This window comes from Balaenoptera acutorostrata, chromosome 1 (assembly GCF_949987535.1).
Source record: "Balaenoptera acutorostrata chromosome 1, mBalAcu1.1, whole genome shotgun sequence".
Classification (NCBI taxonomy): domain Eukaryota; kingdom Metazoa; phylum Chordata; class Mammalia; order Artiodactyla; family Balaenopteridae; genus Balaenoptera; species Balaenoptera acutorostrata.
Genome location: NC_080064.1, coordinates 105,189,318 through 105,210,483, shown reverse-complemented (window position 1 = coordinate 105,210,483; position 21,166 = coordinate 105,189,318). Strand labels below are relative to the sequence as shown.

Genomic DNA, 21,166 nt, shown 5'->3' with positions numbered 1-21,166 from the left:
AATTTTAGCACCAATGACAGTTACCACTGAACGAAGAGACATAACAGAAAAGAGATCCAACTTGGAGACCTTCAGTGCCTGACACGATTGTATAGCCGCTTGTTTGCCCAGTCTCCTGAAACACAGACTAAGGAAGGATCAACCTTGATCGCTCCTTATTGAGAAACACACATATCTTAGTTCCCAACTGGAAAAAAAACCTCTAAGTAAGTTTAGCTGCACCTATTTTGTAATTCTGTGGCTTTATAGAATTGAAAGCTGGCATTCAAAAATACCTTCTGCCTGTCCTCTGTTGGACTTGGCACATTTGTCGTTTATTTCCTCACTCACCAGCATGAGAACATTGGGCAGTGTGATGAGGGAGGCCGGATTTTAGGCAATGTATGAAAGAGAGAGTAGAGCTTGATATTGGCCACTATTGTACCTTGGCAGCACTAAAAAGATTATTCAAAACATCAAAAAGGAGGTGGGTGTAACAATTGTTATCTTCTATGATTATAATGTGCCACAAGTGGGGGTGGGAACATCCACCCAGCTGGAGGGTTTCAAGAAGACAAGATGACAAATAATGGGTCTGTTATCTCCCATGGGAAATCTTTCTCTGTCCCTGGGTTTAGGAACTAAAACCTGTTTCCCTAGACCAGAAGACCTACTGTCTTTCTGGGGAAAGGTGTGTCTGTGTATGTGTGTGTGTGCTAGACTAAGCTTTTGACTGCTCTTCTATACCAGTCTGATCCTGACTCCTTTGGGGGAAGATAGAGAAATGTAAGAAGCATTCTTAGGAATACTACTGAAAAGGACTTTAAAAGTCCTTGTCTTTATCAGTACTACCACAAACAAACATCATAATGGAGGGTGCCTTTTCCTCTACTCAGTGTGTGAAATCAGTTGAAAGAGGCAAATCTTATAGTAAATTCTGAGCAGTATAGGTATGTAAAACCATGAGAATTTTATTTGCTAACATACATACATATATGAGTCATTGCTGTATTTTTCATGTTGAGTCTCTATGCTTCAGCACAGCTGTTTCTCCAGATTAACTTCCTAGAAGGCAGGGCATCTCCTTTTTATAGGTTTTCCTTTTGGCTCTTCTATATGGTTCCTTCACCTATGGTATGTCTTAATTGTGGAAGTTATAGGCCATCTTTTTCTGTCCAGAGCAGCTTTCAGTAAATTACAGAGTCAATCTGACAGTTTGGATCCATTTTGATGAGGACCTGTGGAGGCTGGGAAAACTGAAAATTTAACCAGCCACCAGTGCCTACTCTAAAATGTGCCTGAAACCACAGAGAAGCCTCAGAACTCATCAAGGTCCAGCGGAGTTCTCTGGGCCTGGGGAATGGTGAAGAGTCAGTTTGAGAAACTTCCAGAAGGGTGGAGTAAGGACTTCTGAAAATCTACTCTCCCTAAAAACAACTAGAAACCTGGAAGTATTGTCAAAATCAACTTTTTCAGAAGTCTAGAAATTAACCAAAGGATTACAGTATTCTGAGGATTGTTTATTTAAAGACAAAAAAAAAAAAAAAGGACTGAATCTTGGGAAGAACAGCAAGAATTGTGGTGATTTCACTTGCCATATTCCCCTCCCCTCCCCCAGCTCCATGGTAGCCTTGAAAATCAGCGCTCTTACATGCAAAATAGCAGTGAAAGCCAGCAAGCCAGCAGCCACTGAAAGAAGAAGAAAAGATTTAGAGCTCCACAAAATATTGTCAGTGTTTGAACTGTCTGGCCGTTCCCTGGAAACACCCACTCACAGGGGTAGTCTTTATTTGATCCGACTCTGAGCTCACTCTCTAAAAACAGCCTTTTCCCCAAACAGAGATAATTATTTAACATTATAGCTGTTGAAGTGGCAATAACAAACAAGAGGCTGAACAAAAGAGTTAAAAGGAAAAGAAGGGGAACAAGAAGTCCACAGAGGGCTTTGAAAAGCTCTGAGGTATTCCCTGGAATCTGGAAAGCCATACTCAAGTACAGGGCTGTGTGCATGCCCATAAAAGAACTCAGAAAGCCCTGATCTTTCACTCTTGCTGATCAAGAGGCTCTGCACAAGCAGGGGGTGAAGCTAAGGTGGAATTACAAACTTCCTGCTAGAGCATTGAAAAAATACGTCAATATGCAAATGGAGCCATCAGCAGAAGCTGAAAGACCTATTAGTGTAAAGTACTTAAGAAAATATTTGCCCAGTTATGAGCAGACCTCTAAGCAACCAAACAAACATGTTAGGCCCACTCATGACAGTAAACATAAACTTTAAAAAAATAGTTAAGAGAAATCACTGAATAAACAGCAACAACAACAAAGCAACAATAACAAGCCCTGGGGAAAGGATCTAATTTCCAGAGTTGTACATTATACTACTTGAAATGTCCAGTTTTCAACAAAAAATTATGAGACATGGGGGGAAAAAGGAAAATTATGACCCATAAACAGGGATGGGGAAGGAGGAAGCAATCAATAGAAACTACCCCTGAGGAAACCCAGACTTTGCACTTAAATAGACAAAGAAATTTAAGTCAGCTGTTATGTTTAAAAAACTGAGAGAAACCTTGTGTAAAGAACTAAAGCAAAGTATGAGAATGGTTTTTTGCCAAGTATAGAATATCAATACATAGAAATTATTTTTTTTTTTAAAAAGAACCACATAGAAATTCTGGAGTTGGAAAGCATAATAACTGTAATGAAAAATTTACTAATGAGGCTCAACATCAAATTTTAGCTGCCAGAGGAAATAATCAGCAAACTTGAAAATAGGTCAGTTGAGATTAACCAATCTGAGGAAGAGAGAGAAAAAAAAATGAAGAAAAATGAACAGAGCCTCAGAGACCTGTGGGACACCATAAAGCATACTAACACATGCATATTGAGAGTCTGAGAAGGAAAAGAGAGAAGGGCAGAAATATTATTTGAAGAAATAATGTCTTAAAACTTCCCAAATTTGATAAAAACTGTCTATACATGCAAGAATCTCGACAAACTTCAAGTAGCATAAACTCAGAGAGTTCCACACCTAAACACATCATAATCAAACTGTCAAAGACAAAGAGAGAATCTTGAAAGCAATGAGAAAAGACTCATCAAATATGAGGGATCTCCAATAAGATTAATAGCTGATTTCTCATCAGAAACTATGGAGTCTAGAAGGCAGTGAGATGACATATTCAAAATACTTAAAGAAAAAATCATCAACAAAAACTCATTCAGTAAAATTATCCTTCTAAAATGAAAAAATCAAGATAGTTCCAGAAAAACAAAAACTGAGAAAATTCATTGCTCTTAGACATCCCCTACAAGAAAATCTAAAGGGAATCCTTCAGGCTGAAATGAAAGAACATTACACAGTAACTCAAATACACACAAATAAATAAAGAGCAATGGTAAAGGTAACTACATAGGTAAATATAAAAGACAGTATACATGTATTTTTGTGACTTTGTTTTTTCATTTGGATTTAAAAGTCAACTGCATAAGGCAATAATTATAAAAGTATATTTATGTGCTTATAATGTATAAAGATGAAATTTTTGATAATAATAACATGAAGGGAAGAGGAATAGAGCTATATGGAGCAAAGATTTTGTATAATATTGAAATTCTTAGTATCAATTTAATCTAGATAGTTATAAATTGAGATGTTGTTTGTAATACCCAAGAAAAACTAAGAAAACAACTCAAAAATATATATAAAAGAAACAAGGGAATTGAAATGGCACACTTCAAGATATCTATTTAAAACAAAAGAAAGCAGTAATGGATGAATAGAGGGGAAACCAGAGACATAAGACATATAGAAAACAAATAGAGACTTATGTCCATGCCATCATCGTGTTGCAGCCTTCTTCATCAAGCTGTGTGGCTGACAGGGTCTTGGTGCTCCGACCGGGTGTCAGGCCTGAGCCTCTGAGGTGGGAGAGCTCAGGCCTGACACGGGACAGGCCTGAGCTCTCTGGACAGGATATTGGACCACCAGAGACCTCCCGGCCCCTTGTAATATCAATCGGTGAGAACTCTCCCAGAGATCTCCATCTCAATGCTAAGACACAGCTCCAACGACCAGCAAGCTCCAGTGCTGGACACCCCATGCCAAAAAACTAGCAAGACAGGAACACAACACCACTCATTATCAGAGAGGCTGCTTAAAGTCATAATAAGTTCACAGACACCACAAAACACACCACTGGACGCGGTCCTGCCCACCAGAAAGACAAGATCCAGTCTCAACCACCAGAACACAGGCACCAGTCCTTTCCAACAGGGAGCCAAAACAACCCACTGAACTAACCTTACACACTGGGGGTAGACACCAATAACAACAGGAACTACGAACCTGCAGCCTACAAAAAGGAGACCCCCAAACACAGTAAGTTAAGCAAAATGAGAAGACAGAGAAATATGCAGCACATGAAGGAGCAAGGTAAAAACCCACCAGACCAAACAAATGAAGAGGAAATAGGCATTCTACCTGAAAAAGAATTCAGAGTAATGATAGTAAAGATGATCCAAAATCTTGGAAATAGAATGGAGAAAATACAGGAAACGTTTAACAAGGACTTAGAAGAACTAAAGAGCAAACAAACAATGATTAACAACACAGTAAGTGAAATTAAAAATTCTCTAGAAGGAATCAATAGCAGAATAACTGAGGCAGAAGAATGGATAAGTGACCTAGAAGTTAAAGTAGTGGAAATAACTACCGCAGAGCAGAATAAAAAAAAAGAATGAAAAGAATAGAGGACAGTCTCAGACACCTCTGAGACAACATTAAATGCACCAACATTCGAATTATAGGGGTCTCAGAAGAAGAAGAGAAAAAGAAAGGGACTGAGAAAATATCTGAAGAGATTAGTTGAAAACTTCCCTATATGGGAAAGGAAATAGTCAATCAAGTCCAGGAAGTGCAGAGAGTCCCATACAGGATAAATCCAAGGAGAAACATGCCAAGACACATGTTAATCAAACTCTCAAAAATTAAATATAAAGAAAAAATGTTAAAAGCAGCAAGGGAGAAGCAACAAATAACATACAGGGGAATCCCCATAAGGTTAACAGCTGATCTTTCAGCAGAAACTCTGCAAGCCAGAAGGGAGTGGCAGGACATATTTAAAGTGATAAAAGGGAAAGACCTACAACCAAGGTTACTCTACCCAGCAAGGATCTCATTCAGATTCAACGGAGAAATTAAAACCTTTACAGACAAGCAAAAGCTAAGAGAATTCAGCACCAGCAAACCAGCTTTACAACAAACGCTAAAGGAACTTCTCTAGGCAGGAAACACAAGAGAAGAGATGACCTACAAAAACAAACCCAAAACAATTAAGAAAATGGTAATAGGAACATACATATTGAAAATTACCTTGAATGTAAATGGATTAAATGTTCCAACCAAAAGACACAGACTGGCTGAATGGATACAAAAACAAGACCCATATATATGTTGCCTACAAGAGACCTCTTCAGACCTGAGGAAACATACAGATTGAAAGGGAGGGGATGGAAAAAGATATTCCATGCAAATGGAAATCAAAAGAAAGGTGGAGTAGCAATTCTCATGTCAGACAAAATAGACTTTAAAATAAAGACTATTACAAGAGACAAAGAAGGACACTACATAATGATCAAGGGATCGATCCAAGAAGAAGATATAACAATTGTAAATATTTATGCACCCAACATAGCAGGACCTCAATACATAAGGCAAATGCTAACAGCCATAAAAAGGGAATTCGACAGTAGCACAGTCATAGTAGGGGACTTTAACACCCACTTTCACCAATGGACAGCTCATCCAAAATGAAAATAAATAAGGAAACACAAGCTTAAATGACACTTTAAACAAGATGGACTTAATTGATATTTATAGAACATTGTATCCAAAAACAATAGAATACACTTTCTTCTCAAGAGCTCATGGACCATTCTCCAGGATAGATCATATCTTGGGTCACAAATCAGGCCTCGGTAAATTTAGGAAAATTGAATTCGTATCAAGTATCTTTTCCAACAACAACGCTATGAGACTAGATAGCAATTACAGGAAAAGAAACTGTAAAAAATACAAACACATGGAGGCTAAACAAAATAACCAGGAGATCACTGAAGAAATCAAAGACAAAATCAAAATTACCTAGAAACAAAGGACAATGAAAACATGACGACCCAAAACCTACGGGATGCAGCAAAAGCTGTTCTAAGAGGGAAGTTTATGGTAATACAATCCTACTGCAAGAAACACGAAAAATCTCAAATGAACAACATAATATTACACCTAAAGCAATTAGAGAAAGAAGAACAGAAAAACCCCAAAGTTAGCCAAAGAAAAGAAATCATAAAGATCAGATCAGAAATAAATGAAAAAGAAATGAAGGAAACGATAGCAAAGATCAATAAAACTAAAAGCTTGTTCTTTAAGTAGATAAACAAATTGATAAACCATTAGCCAGACTCATCAAGAAAAAAAGGGAGAAGACTCAAATCAACATAATTAGAAATGAAAAGGAGAACTAACAACTGACACTGCAGAAATACAAAGGATCATGAGAGATTACTACAAGCAACTATATGCCAAGAAAATGGACAACCTGGAAAAAATGGACAGATTTTTAGAAAAGCACAGCCTTCCGAGACTGAACCAGGAAGAAATAGAAAATGTATACAGAACAAACACAAGTGCTGAAATTGAAACTGTGATTTGTGGCAAATATATACAATGGAATATTACTCAGCCATAAAAAGAAACGAAATTGAGTTATTTGTAGTGAGGTGGATGGACCTAGAGTCTGTCATACAGAGTGAAGTAAGTCAGAAAGAGAAAAACAAATACCATATGCTAACACATACATATGGAATCTAAAAATAATAATAATAAAAATAATGGTCATGAAGAACCTAGGGACCAGATGGGAATAAAGACACAGACCTACTAGAGAATGGACTTGAGGATATGGGGAGGGGGAAGGGTAAGTTGGGACAAAGTGAGAGAGTGGCATGGACATATATACACTACCAAACGTAAAATAGATAGCTAGTGGGAAGCAGCCGCATAGCACAGGGAGATCAGCTCGGTGCTTTGTGACCACTTAGAGGGGTGAGATAGGGAGGATGGGAGGGAGGGAGATGCAAGAGGGAAGAGATATGGGGACATATGTATATGTATAACTGATTCACTTTGTTATAAAGAAGAAACTAACACACTATTGTAAAGCAATTATACTCCAGTAAAGATGTTTTTAAAAAAAAGAAAATATTCCAGCAAACAAAAGCCCAGGACCAGACGGCTTCACAGGCAAATGCTATCAAACATTTTGAGAAGAGCTAACACCTCTCCTTCTCAAACACTTCCAAATGTAGCAGAGGGAGGAACACTCCCAAACTCATTATATGAGGCCACCATCACCCTGATACCAAAACCAGACAGAGATGTCACAATTAAAGAAAACTACAGCTAATATCACTGGTGAACATAGATGCAAAAATCCTCAACAGAATACTAGCAAACAGAATCCAACAGCACATTAAAAGGATCACACACCATGATCAAGTGGGGTTTATCCCAGGAATGCAAGGATTCTTCAGTATATGCACAATCAATGTGATAAACCATATTAACAAATTGAAGGAGAAAACCCATATGAGCATCTCAATAGATGCAGAAAAAGCTTTCGACAAAATTCAACATCCATTTATGATAAAAACTCTCCAGAAAGTAGGCATTGAGGGAACTTACCTCAACATAATAAAGGCCACACATGACAAACCCACAACCAACATTGTTCTCAATGTTGAAAAATTGAAACGATTTCTATTAAGATCAGGAACAAGACAGGTTGCCCACTCTCACCACTATTATTCAACATAGTTCTGGAAGTTTTAGCCACAGCAATTAGAGAAGAAAAAGAAATAAAAAAATCCAAATTTGAAATGAAGAAGTAAAATTGTCACTGTTTGGAGATGACATGATACTATAGATAGAGAATTCTAAAGATGCTAACAGAAAACTACTAGAGCTAATCAATGATTTTGGTAAAGTAGCAGGATACAAAATTAATGCACAGAAATCTCTTGCGTTCCTATATACTAATGATGAAAAATCTGAAAGAGAAATTAAGGAAACACTCCCATTTACCATTGCAGCAAAAAGAATAAAATACCTAGGAATAAACTTACTTAAGGAGACAAAAGACCTGTATGCAGAAAACTATAAGACACTGATGAAAGAAATTAAAGATGATACAAACAGATGGAGAGATATACCATGTTCTTCGATTGGAAGAATCAATGTTGTTAAAATGACTATACTACCCAAAGCAATCTACAGATTCAGTGCAATCCCTATCAAACTACCAATGGCATTTTTCACAGAACTAGAACAAAAAATTTCACAATCTGTATGGAAACACAAAAGATCCTGAATAGCCAAAGCAATCTTGAGAAAGAAAAACGGAGCTGGAGGAATCAGGCTCCCTGACTTCAGACTATACTACAAAGCTACAGTATCAAGACAGTATGGTACTGGCACAAAAACAGAAATAGAGATCAATGGACAGGATAGAAAGCCCAGAGATAAACCCATTCACATATGGTCACCTTATCTTTGATAAAAGGGGCATGAATATACAATGGAGAAAAGACATCCTCTTCAATAAGTGGTGCTCGGAAAACTGGACAGCTACATGTAAAAGAATGAAATTGGAACACTCCCTAACACCATACACAAAAATAAACTCAAAATGGATTAAAAACCTAAATGTAAGGCCAGACACTATAAAACTCTTAGAGGAAAACATAGACAGAACACTCTATGACATAAATCACAACAAGATCCTTTTTGACCCACCTCCTAGAGTAATGGAAATAAAAACAAAAATAAACAAATGGGGCCTAATGAAAGTTAAAAACTTTTGCACAGCAAAGGAAACCTTAAAAAAGATGAAAAGACAACCCTCAGAATCGGAGAAAATATTTGCAAACGAAGCAACTGACAGAGGATTAATCTCCAAAATATACAAGCAGCTCATGCAGCTCAATATTAAATAAACTAGCAACCCTGTCCAAAAGTGGGTGGAAGACCTAAATAGACATTTCTCCAAAGAAGATATACAGATTTCCAACAAACATATGAAAGGATGTTTAACATCACTAATCATTAGAGAAATGCAAATCAAAACCAGAATGAGGTATCACCTCACACTGGTCAGAATGACCATTATCAAAATATCTACAAAGAATAAATGCTGGAGAGGTTGTCGAGAAAAGCGAACCCTCTTGCACTGTTGGTGGGAATGTAAATTGATGCAGCTACTATGGAGAACAGCATGTAGGTTCCTTTGAAAACTAAAAATAGAACTCCCATATGACCCAGCAATCCCACTACAGGGCATATACCCTGAGAAAACCATAATTCAAAAAGAGTCATGTACCACAATGTTCATTGCAGCTCTATTTATAATAGCCAGGACTTGCAAGCAGCCTAAGTGTCCATTGACAGATGAATGGATAAAGAAGATGTGGCATATATATATATACAATGGACTATTATTCACTCATAAAAAGAAATGAAATTGAGTTATTTGTAGCGAGATGGATGGACCTAGAGTCTGTCATACAGAGTGAAGTAAGTCAGAAAGAGAAAACAAATACCATATGCTAACACATATACATGGAATCTAAAAAAAAAAAGAATGGTTCTGATGAACCTAGTGGCAGGACAGGAATAAAGATGCAGACATAGAGAATGGACTTGAGGATACGGGGTGGGGGAAGGGTAAGCTGGGACAAAGTGATAGAGTGGTATTTACATATATACACTACCAAATGTAAAATAGCTAGTGGAAAGCAGCCACATAGCACAGGGAGATCAGCTCAGTGTTTTGTGGCCACCTAGAGGGGTGGGATAGGGAGGGTGGGAGGGAGATGCAAGAGGTAGAGGATATGGGGATATATGTATACGTATAGCTGATTCACTTTGTGATACAGCAGCAACTAACACAACAATGTAAAGCCATCATACCCCAATCAAGATGTTAAAAAAAAAAGAAATAGAAAACAAATAGAAATTTGGAAGATTCAAATCTGACCTAATCAGTAATTACATTAAATATAAATGGATTAAACAACCCAATCAAAATATAGATATTGGAAGAATGGATTACAAAGCATGATGCAGCTGTATGCTGTCAACAAGAGATACACTTTATGGTCAAAGACACAAATAGGTTGAAAGTAAAAGGATAAAAAAGATATACCTGCAATAAGTAATTGAAAGGGAACTTGAGTGGCTATACAAATATCAGACAAAATAGACTTTACAACAAAATATTACCAGAAACAAAGAGGGTATGTTATAATAATAAACAGATTACTCCATCAAGAAGACGGCAACTACAAACATATTATACACTAACAACAGAGCCCAAAACACATGCGTATTTCCAGAGTTGTGCACTATACAAATTAAAATGTCCAGTTAAATAGTAAAAATTGGCATATTTAAAAGGAGAAATAGACAATTCAACAATAATATTTGGAGACATTAGTACCTCACTTTCAGTAATGGATAAAAGAATAGATAAGATCAAGAGAATGAAAGACTTAATCAGCAGAATAAACCATGCAGACCTCCTAGACAAGTATAGAACACTCCATTCAGTAATAGAATACATTATGCTCAAGTGTAAATGGAACATTCTCCAGGAAAGACCATGTGTTACACCACAAAACAAGTCTCAATAGATTAAAAAGGATTGAAATCATACAAAATATGTTCTCCTACCACAGCGGAATGAAATAACACACAATGGAATCAATAACAAAAGGAAGTTTGGGAAATGCACAAATATGTGAAAAATAACACAAAGAATAAATCACAAGGAAATTTAAAAATACTTTGAGATGACTAAAAATGACTAAAAATAAAATTAACATACCAAAACTTAACTGAAGCAGCAAAAGCTATATATATATATATATATATATAGCTTTAAATGTCTATATATATACACATATATATATCTTTAAATGTCTCTCTCTCTCTATGTATATATATATATGTAGCTTTAAATGTCAAAATGCCCATATTAAAAATGAAGATCTTGAATCAATAACCTAACTTTCCACCCTAAGAAACTAGAAAAAAGAAGGCAAACTAAACCCAAAGGAAGCATATGGAAGTAAATAGTAAAGATTAGAGTAGAAATAAATGAAAAATAGAAAACAATAGAGAAAAATCAGCAAAACCAGAAGTTGGTTCTCTGATAAATCTTTAGCTGGACTTACAGGGAGAGATAGACAAACAGAAAGAGAAAGAAGGGGTGGGGAGAGAGAAGACTCAAATTACTAAAATTAGAAATGAAAGAGAAGACATTACTACCAACCTTACAGAAATAAAAAAGATTATAAAGAAATACTGTGAACAATTATACATCAACAAATTAGATAACCTAGATAAAATGGATAGATTTCTGGAAAGGCACAAACTACCTAACCTAACTCGAGAAAAAATAAAATATCAGAATAGACCTAAAACAAGTAAAGAGATTGAATTAATAATTTTAAAACTTTGCAGACAGCAAAGCCCAGGCCCAGATGGCTTCATTGGTAAATTATACCAAACATCTATGGAAGAATTAACACTGAACAATCTTTCACAAACTCTTCCAAAATATAGAAGAGACAGATAGTAATAAGTGTTAGTGAGGATGTGAAGAAATGTAAAACCCTCATTAATTGCTAATGAGAATGTATAATGGTACAGTCACTTTGGAAAACAGTTTGGCAGTTCTGCCAAAAATTAAAAATAGAGTTCTCATACGACCCAGCAGTTCTACTCCTGGGTAGATATCCAAGGGAAATTAAACATATATCCACACAAAACTTATACACAGATGTTGATTACAGCATTTTTAATAATAACAAGACTGTGAAAGCAACTCAAATGTCCATCAACTCATGAACAAACAAAATTTGATATATCCATACAATGGAATATTATTCATCCATAAAGCAGAATGAAGTTCTTTTTAGATTTTATTGATTTTAATTCAATTTTTATTTTATATTTTAATTTTTATTTTCTATTAGAGTATAGTTGATTTAAAATATTGTGTTAGTTTCAGGTGTACAGCAAAGTGAATACATATACATATATTCTTTCTTTCTCAGATTCTTTTCCCATATAGGTTATTACAGAATATTGAGTAGAGTTCCCTGTGCTATACAGTAGGTCCTTGTTTATTATCTGTTTTATATATATTAGTGTGTATATATTAATCCCCAACTCCTAATTTATCCCTCCTCCAACCTTTCCCCTTTGATAACCATAAGTTTGTTTTCAAAGTCTGGGAATCTGTTTCTGTTTTGTTAATAAGTTCATTTGTATCTTCTTTCTAGATTCCACATATAAATGATATTTGTCTTTCTCTGTCTGACTTACTTTACTTAGTATAACAATCTCCAAGTCCATGCATGTTGCTGCAAATGGCATTATTTCATTCTTTTTTATGGCTGAGTAATATTCCATTGTATATATGTACCACATCTTCTTTATCCATTCCTCTGTTGGTAGACATTTAGGTTGTTTCCATGTCTTGGCTATTGTAAATAGTGCTGCAGTGAATATTGGGGTGCATGCATCTTTTTGAAGTATAGTTTTCTCCAGATATATGCCCAGGAATGGGATTGCTGGATCATATGGTAGTTCTATTTTTAGCTTTTGAAGGAACCTCCATACTGTTCTCCATAGTGGTTGTACCAATTTACATTCCCACCAACAGTGTAGGAGGGTCCCCTTTTCTCCACACCATCTCCAGCATTTATTGTTTGTAGACTTTTGGCGATGGCCATTCTGACCTGTGTGAAGTGATACCTCATTGTAGTTTTGATCTGTCTGCCACAAGCCAACCCCTTCCGACGGCCCTCACTGCACAGGCTGGGACACCTCTCCCCGCTCTGCCCCCACCGTGGAAAGTTAAGTTTGAAGAGGGGGGAAGAGAGAAACACGGACATGAAGAGGAAGATCCATCTGGAGCTGAGGAACTGAACCCCGGCAGCTGTTCGAGAACTTGTCCGGGACAATTTCAAATCAAATGATGGGAAAATTGAGGGCTTAATGGCTGAATTTGTGAACTTAGAGTTCCTCAGTTTAATAAATGTAGGCTTGATTTCAGTTTCAAATCTCCACAAACTACCTAAATTGAAAAAGCTTGCACTCAGTGACAATAGAATCTATGGAGGTCTGGATATGTTACCAGACAAACTTCCAAATCTCACACATCTAAACTCAGGTGAAAATAAACAGAATGAAGTATTGATACATGCTACAACATAGAGGTATCTTGAAAACATCATGCTAAGTAAAAGAAGCCAGACAAAAGAGGCCACATATCACATGCTTCCATTTATATGAAATGTCTGAAATAGTCAAATCCATAGAGACAGCAGATCAGTGGTTGTCAGGGGGCAGGAGTGATGCAGAGTGACTGCTGATGGAATCAGGGTTTCTTTGGTGGGTGATGAAAATGGTCTGGAATTAGTGATAATGTTTGCACAAGTTTTTGAATATACAAAATCCACTGAATATACACTTTAAAATAGTGAATTTATGCCATGTGAATTATATCTCAAAAAAAGAGTCTATCTGAACCAGAAGTCATTATACAAAAGCTATTACTTAAGGACTGTGTCAGCCACCATAGGAATAACGATAAATAAAAGCTTCTAAAAGCATTTGTCCCATAGCTTTTACCCTCTTGGAGATGCTTCTTGCCGAAGAACATAAAAGGATTCCAATTGTTTTGAATAGTGCCAAGTGTGTTTACTTAAGTTAAAATATGTTTTTAATATTTTATATTAAACATCTGAAATAAGGCACAAAGCAATTACTTGGAAGAAATATTAAAGTGAGTAGATAAAATATGAGACACAGGAGCAATTATATCCTAATCAGTTTGACTCCTTATTAAGTGGTCCTTCCCAAAACTTAAGTCTTCTCTTGTTTTCTTCCTGGAAACACAGTTTGTGTCTGGGTTCTATGGATAATTTTTCTCCTTAAATGATTTTATAAATCCCTCAAATCAAACAAGAAATTTTTAATAATATCTCTCTTCCTGTTACCCTTCCAGGTGTTACCTCCAAACACAGGCTGTCTTCATATTGATAGGGACTGTTCAGCTGTATATTGCCATGAATCAAGCAGTGATATATACCATCCTTTTCAAAAACGAGAGCAGCTGAGGGCTAGCAGGTACATCATGAAGCACACATCAGAGGTTATCTGTGAGGTCATGGATCCCGAAGGAAACACCTTTCAGGTAAAGTGCATCATTATTATGGAGAGAGAGGCTATGGCTTTGCTTTTGAGATATTTCACACAAGAGAGCTCCCCTATAGCATTTTATCTTAGCTGCCTTGGGATTAGTTATCCACTGACTGCCAATATTTTGGACAGCAGCAATGAATGTCAGTATCTTCAATTCTCAAGTGTACTTCATTAGCAGATGGCAAGTCCAACAATGAGGATGGTTGAAATGCTAAAGCCAAATAAGTAATTAGAACAAAAGGGAAAAAAGTTACTAACCATCTAAAAATAATGCCAACAAAGAGGAGTGATATAAATGCTCTGTATCTGGGTTCAAGTGAGAGAAAATACATGGGGCAGCAGGCAAGTCTGCTTAACTAGGCAGAGAATCCAAAGTGAGAACTATCAGTTAGTGTGAGGGTTCCAGTAAGGCTGAGGATGGGGTGTTGGGAAGCCTGGAGAGGTGCTTAGCTATTCAGTGGTAGAACTCCATCTTCTGTTTCTCTGTCCTTCCTCTTACCTCTAAGCCAGGCATTGACAAACCATGGCCACTTGTTTATATGGGCCCATGAGCTAAAAATGCAGAGTGACTGCATTTTACATTTTTAAATGGTTGGAGGAAATCAAAAGGAGAAGAATATTTCATGACACATAAAAATTATAAGAAATTCAAATTTCAGTGCCACTATAAAGTTTTACTGCAACATAGCCACGCTCATTTGTTTACATATTATCTCTGGCTGCTTTTGCATATAATGGCAGAGTTGAGTAGTTGCAACAGGAACTCCACAGCCAACAAACCCTAAAATATTTACTATCTGGCCCTTGAAAAAAGATGTTTGCCAGCCCCTTCTCTAGGCACTTTTTTTTTCACTCCTCACCCAGCGGTGGAATTTCATGTGTTGGCTGGCGGGTAGTGAAGTTACTTTTTAGATTTGGAACCGTACCACAGAGTCCCCAACTTTGTTTGGGATAGAGACAAGCCCTGATCCAACTTAGTTTTTCTGTGCTATGTCAGTGAGACTTGACAGCATGAGTTCAGGCTGCTAAGAGATTTCAATGTGCAATAAATTGAAATTGAAACCTAAAGGCCAAACCCTCTAAGTTGAAACATGCAAGCCAAACATTATTCTAGACATTGATGCTCTTCTTGGGCATTCCCTTCAGTGGCCTTTCAGCCGGACCACACCATATCTAGACAGTAGTAATGGCTAGAACAGTTCTTATAGTGAGACTCAATCTGTCTCCCTATATATCCATGAGTCCTAATTCTGTGCTTAGAATCCATACTGTCACTCTTAATATTTCAAGACAGCCGTCACATAAATAGCCTTCCCTCCATGTTTAAATTCCCAGTTCCCTGAACTTATCCTCAGAAGATAAGTGAGCCCCCTGCCATCCTAGTCACCTTCCTCTGAATGTATTCAGGTTTGTCTTCCTGTTTGTTTTCACAGTCTAGGTGTGGTTTGTAAGTGGAGATGTGCTACTAGATTTTCACTCTTATTAATGCAATCTATACTTAGTGCACAATTCCTTACAAAGAAATATCCCTGATTTTCTGAGTATCCAAAAGATCACCTGCTTTCTCAAATGAGATCAAAAGAAATGCAAGTTTATGGCATTTCTCTTTTCTTAGTTGCTTATATACTATGTCCCTTAGGTCATGGCTGATGGTAGTGCATCAACTATCCTACCTGAAAACAATTTGGAAGATGATTTAAATGCAAAAGCTGAAGGCTATGACATGTTATCATCCACTCACCTTCATAAGAATCATCTGCAAATCTATGGTGAACATGTCCCCAGGTAATATGATAAAAATAACATCATGACTTTTATTTTCAGTTCCAAGTTCAAGGAGCATTTTAGCTGAATACGTCAAGGGATTAGATTTTTATTTCTTCAAACAGGTTTTTTGTTATCTATGCTGATGGATCAGGAGTGGAACTTCTTCGGGACAGTGACATAGAAGAATACCTCTCCTTGGCATACGGAGAATCAACTACCATCGTTCTTCAAGAGCCAGTACAGGAACAGCCAGGTAGAGAATCCAGACTGGAACTCGCTGTGTCCCTTTCCCAGCTCTCATCCTCCCTATCCAATCTACCCCGGTGTCGTCTCTACTTTTTTCCCTTTGCTCGCTTTTCAACTCTACTTTTCACCTGGCCATGTCAACCTATTTATACAGTGATTTATGTTTGTACCACGCTTTATCTAAGCATCAACCTATATAAATTGTGTATGGTCCCCCTCCTACCTATAAGCAGATTTGTATCTGCATTTATATCTGTTAGGTATGTTTAGTTATGTACCTAGGTTCCTATTTATGTGTTTGTTTCATCTTGGTAGGGAAAAAAAAAGTGAGTTATCTTTCATAAGTTCATTTTTTATCATTTTGAATGTGTTGCCTTGGTGAATTTAGTACAACAAGAGGAGAAAGTGCATTTCACGTGTCAGTTAGAAAATCAGCCTGAAATATAGGATAAGTTACATATTATATTCATTGGGCATTTACATGTTTTCATCAATTTGAAAGAAATTAGTGTGTGACTAAAGGTTAGAGACATATATTGCACTAAGTAAGAGCCACTGTATATGTAACGTGTATTTAAACACAGGAAAACAAAAACTTTCATGTTATCTGTGTACCAAAGCAATGTGCTATATCTAGGTTTATGTGTGTGTTTCCTTTTTATCTTTTCTCTGGTTGGTGGGATGTATTTTGTGCTCATTTATGAATATGCCTGCATCTATGTACAATTGTATCTTTGAATGTATCAATGTACATTGCATGATGTTATAAATTTGCTCTTTCTGTGTGAATATGGGGAGTGGGGAGCTCTGACTGGTTGTGCAGTCTGTGTGTGGAACTGTAAGAGAATAGGAATTCATCTCAAATTGCTTTGTTAGTTGTTTAACTAGCATCTACGTGAAAAACCACCATGTGCCAAACACTGGCTGGGTGTTAGGAATACAATGGTGAGCTAAGACAGCAATGGACCCTGCTTTCACAGAGCTTAGACTTTAATGAGAGAGATAGGCATTAAATGTATAGTCACACAAATAACTGTATCATTATAAATTGGGATAAGATCTATGAAGTAAAGGAATGTGATTCTGTGAGAACATCTAACAGAGGAGCCTGACATAGTCTAGAAGGCTTCCCTGAAAACACTGGAGCCAAGAGCTACTGGATAAGTAGGCATTAATTAAAATAGGAGGAGGAGCTTTCTTGGAAGAGAGAATACCAAGCAGGAAGCTTAAAGCTTTGGAGAGTAGGGGAAAAAAGGCTCAAGTAGCCAAAGTACAGAAGGGAAAATAGCGCAAGTTGAGTCAGGGGTGAGAAAACCTTAAGGCCTCTGTTTTATCCCATAAGCAATGGGAACTCAAAGAAGATTTTACATCATGGGCTAGCATAATCAGTCACCCTGACTGCAAAGGGAGGTTCATTCAGAGTAGATGTGGGCAGAAAAGTTAGTTGTCGTTGTAGTCCAAAACAGGATGGCTCTGAGGGGAATAGTCTAAGGTAGGGTCACTGGATGGGGAAGAGATAGATGAACTCAAGAAATGTTTAGTGGTAGAACTGACAGGACTTGGTTGTGGTTTCCAAAGGACAGTGAAGTGTCCATTAGTACTTTCAGGTGATCTAAATCCAGCTTTTTTAGGTGTTACCATGACTGAGACTCTCCTTTCTTGTTAGACTGTAAGGTCCTTAAGCATGGTCATTGTGTCTGGCTTCTCAAAAGTTTTCGATTTGGTGAATACCTATTGAATTTCTCAGAATATTTCTGAAAGAGAAATGATCCTCTGATAACTCTTTGTGAACCAGGTGCCCTGAGCATCACTGTGCTTCGCCCTTTCCATGAAGCTTCACCATGGCTAATGAAGAAAGAATTAGATACAATTGTTCCTCCTAATCTCCAGTCAAGGACATGGGAGACATTTCCCTCGGTTGAGGTATAAATTTTTCTGCTATAAAGTAACTATATTTGCATATCCATCTACCTATGGACCAGAGTTCAGCTCTTCTCCTGTATATTCACATATTTTCCTTCTTTTGTAAATTGTTAATGGGCTCAAGGAGTTTTATATTTGTAGATTTTAGAGAAATATACCTGACTGGTTTATCTCAGTTTTATTTCTTTTAGCCTACATTGCAGGCTTGAACGTCTTCCTATAGTATGAAAATATTCAGTTTGAGTAACCCATTACTGATATTTTGCAATACAGAAACCTTCCCTCTCCCAATATTTATTTGTTAGTTTTAACACACAATCTTAGGTCTTTCACTTTCCCTTAAGTCTTAATTTATTAATGCACAAACTGAGTATGTAAGAATAATATGAAATATTAAATACAGGGACTTGCAGCTGCAATGTTAAAAAGTAAGCATTGTAATTGTGGCAGCTTAGAGAAAGGCCCACCTAAGGTTTTTAAAGAGTGAAAGAAAAGATCTTCAGCAAGAATCATAAAGTCCTGCATCTTGCCAGATTTGCCATTTCATTTTTTTTACAAATTTATTGGAGTATAATTGCTTTACAATGTTGTGTTAGTTTCTGCTGTATAACAAAGTGAATCAGCTATACGTATACATATATCCCCATATCCTGTCCCTCTTGAGCCTCCCTCCCACCCTCCCTATCCCACCCCTCTAGGTGGTCACAAAGCAGCAAGCTGATCTCCCTATGGTATGCAACTGCTTCCCACTAGCTATCTATTTTACATTTGGTAGTGTATATATGTCAATGCTACTCTCTCACTTCGTCCCAGCTTCCCCTCCCCCAACCCCGACCCGTGTCTTCAAGTCCATTCTCTACGTCTGTGTCTTTATTCCTGTCCTGCCCCCAGGTTCGTCAGAACCATTTTTCTTTTTTTAGATTCCATATATATGTGTTAGCATACGGTATTTGTTTTTCTCTTTCTGACTTACTTCACTCTGTATGACAGACTCTAGGTCCATCCATCTCGCTACAAATAACTCAATTTTGTTTCTTTTTATGGCTGAGTAATATTCCATTGTATATATGTGCCACATCTTCTTTATCCATTCATCTGTCGATGGACACTGAGGTTGCTTCCAAGTCCTGGCTATTGTAAATAGAGCTGCAATGAACATTGTGGTACATGACTCTTCGAATTATGGTTTTCTCAGCGTGTATGCCCTGTAGTGGGATTGCTGGGTCGTATGGGAGTTCTATTTTTAGTTTTTTAAGGAACCTACATGCTGTTCTCCATAGTAGCTGCATCAATTTACATTCCCACCAACAGTTCAAGAGGGTTCCCTTTTCTCCACACCCTCTCCAGCATTTATTCTATGTAGATATTTTGATAATGGCCATTCTGACCGGTGTGAGGTGATACCTCATTGTGGTTTTGATTTGCATTTCTCTAATGATTAGTGATGTTGAGCATCCTTTCATATGTTTGTTGGCAATCTGTATATCTTCTTTGGAGAAATGTCTATTTAGGTCTTCCGCCCACTTTTGGACAGGGTTATTAGTTTATTTGATATTGAGCTGCATGAGCTGCTTGTATATTTTGGAGAGTAATCCTTTGTCAGTTGCTTCGTTTGCAAATATTTCCTCCCATTCTGAGAGTTGTCTTTTCATCTTTTTTAAGGTTTCCTTTGCTGTGCAAAAGTTTTTAACTTTCATTAGGCCCCATTTGTTTATTTTTGTTTTTATTTCCATTACTCTAGGAGGTGGGTCAAAAAGGATCTTGCTGTGATTTATGTCATAAAGCGTTCTGCCTATGTTTTCCTCTAAGAGTTTTATAGAGTCTGGCCTTACATTTAGGTTTTTAATCCGTTTTGAGTTTATTTTTGTGTATGGTGTTAGGGAGTGTTCTAATTTCATTCTTTTGCATGTGGCTGTCCAGTTTTCCCAGCACCACTTATTGAAGAGGATATCTTTTCTCCGTAGTATATTCTTGCCTCCTTTTTCATAGATTAGTTGACCATATGTGCATGGGTTTATCTCTAGGCTTTCTATCCTGTTCCATTGATCTATATTTCTGTTTTTGTGCCAGTACTATACTGTCTTGGTTACTGTAGTTTGTAGTATAGTCTGAAGTCCGGGAGCTTGATTTCTCCAGCTCTGTTTTTCTTTCTCAAGATTGCTTTGGCTATTCAGGATCTTTTGTGTTTCCATACAAATTGTAAAATTTTTTGCTCTAGTTCTGTAAAAAATGCCATTGGTAGTTTGATAGGGATTGCATTGAATCTGTAGATTGCTTTGGGTAGTATAGTCATTTTCACAATGTTGATTCTTCCAATCCAAGAACATAGTATATCTCCCCATCTGTTTGTATCGTCTTTGATTTCTTTCTTCAGTGTCTTATGGTTTTCTGCATACAGGTCTTTTGTCTCCTTAGGTAGGTTTATTCCTAGGTATTTTATCCATTTTGTTACAGTGGTAAATGGGAGTGTTTCCATAATTTCTCTTTCAGATTTTTTGTTGCTAGTGTATAGGAATGCAAGAGATTTCTGTGCATTAATTTGTATCCTGCTACTTTACCAAATTCATTGATTAGCTCTAGTAGTTTTCTGTTAGCATCTTTAGAATTCTCTATGTATAGTATCATGTCATCTGCAAATAGTGAAAATTTAATTCTTTTCTGATTTGGATTCCTTTTATTTCTTCTCTGATTGCTGTGGCTAAAACTTCCAAAACTATGTTGAATAATAGTGATAAAACTGGACACCAATGTCTTGTTCCTGATATTAGAGGAAATGGTTTCAGTTTTTCACCATTGAGAATGATGTTGGCTGTGGGTTTGTCGTATATGGCCTTTATTATGTTTAGGTAAGTTCCCACTATGCCTACTTTCTGGAGGGTTTTTATCATAAATGAGTGTTGAATTTTGTCAAAAGCCTTT

The 21,166-nt window shown here is 36.9% G+C and overlaps 1 protein-coding gene across 1 annotated transcript in view; it reads left to right on the top strand.

The window, feature by feature from the left end:
* The window catches only part of SPAG17 (sperm associated antigen 17), a 221,396-nt gene that overhangs the window by 158,366 nt on the left and 41,864 nt on the right, over positions 1–21,166 (top strand). Inside the window, exons 32-35 of the mRNA XM_057553166.1 lie at positions 14,115–14,303; positions 15,951–16,096; positions 16,201–16,331; positions 18,120–18,247. Of these exons, the coding sequence (XP_057409149.1) occupies positions 14,115–14,303; positions 15,951–16,096; positions 16,201–16,331; positions 18,120–18,247 (594 nt within the window). The remainder of the gene's footprint in view (positions 1–14,114; positions 14,304–15,950; positions 16,097–16,200; positions 16,332–18,119; positions 18,248–21,166) is intronic.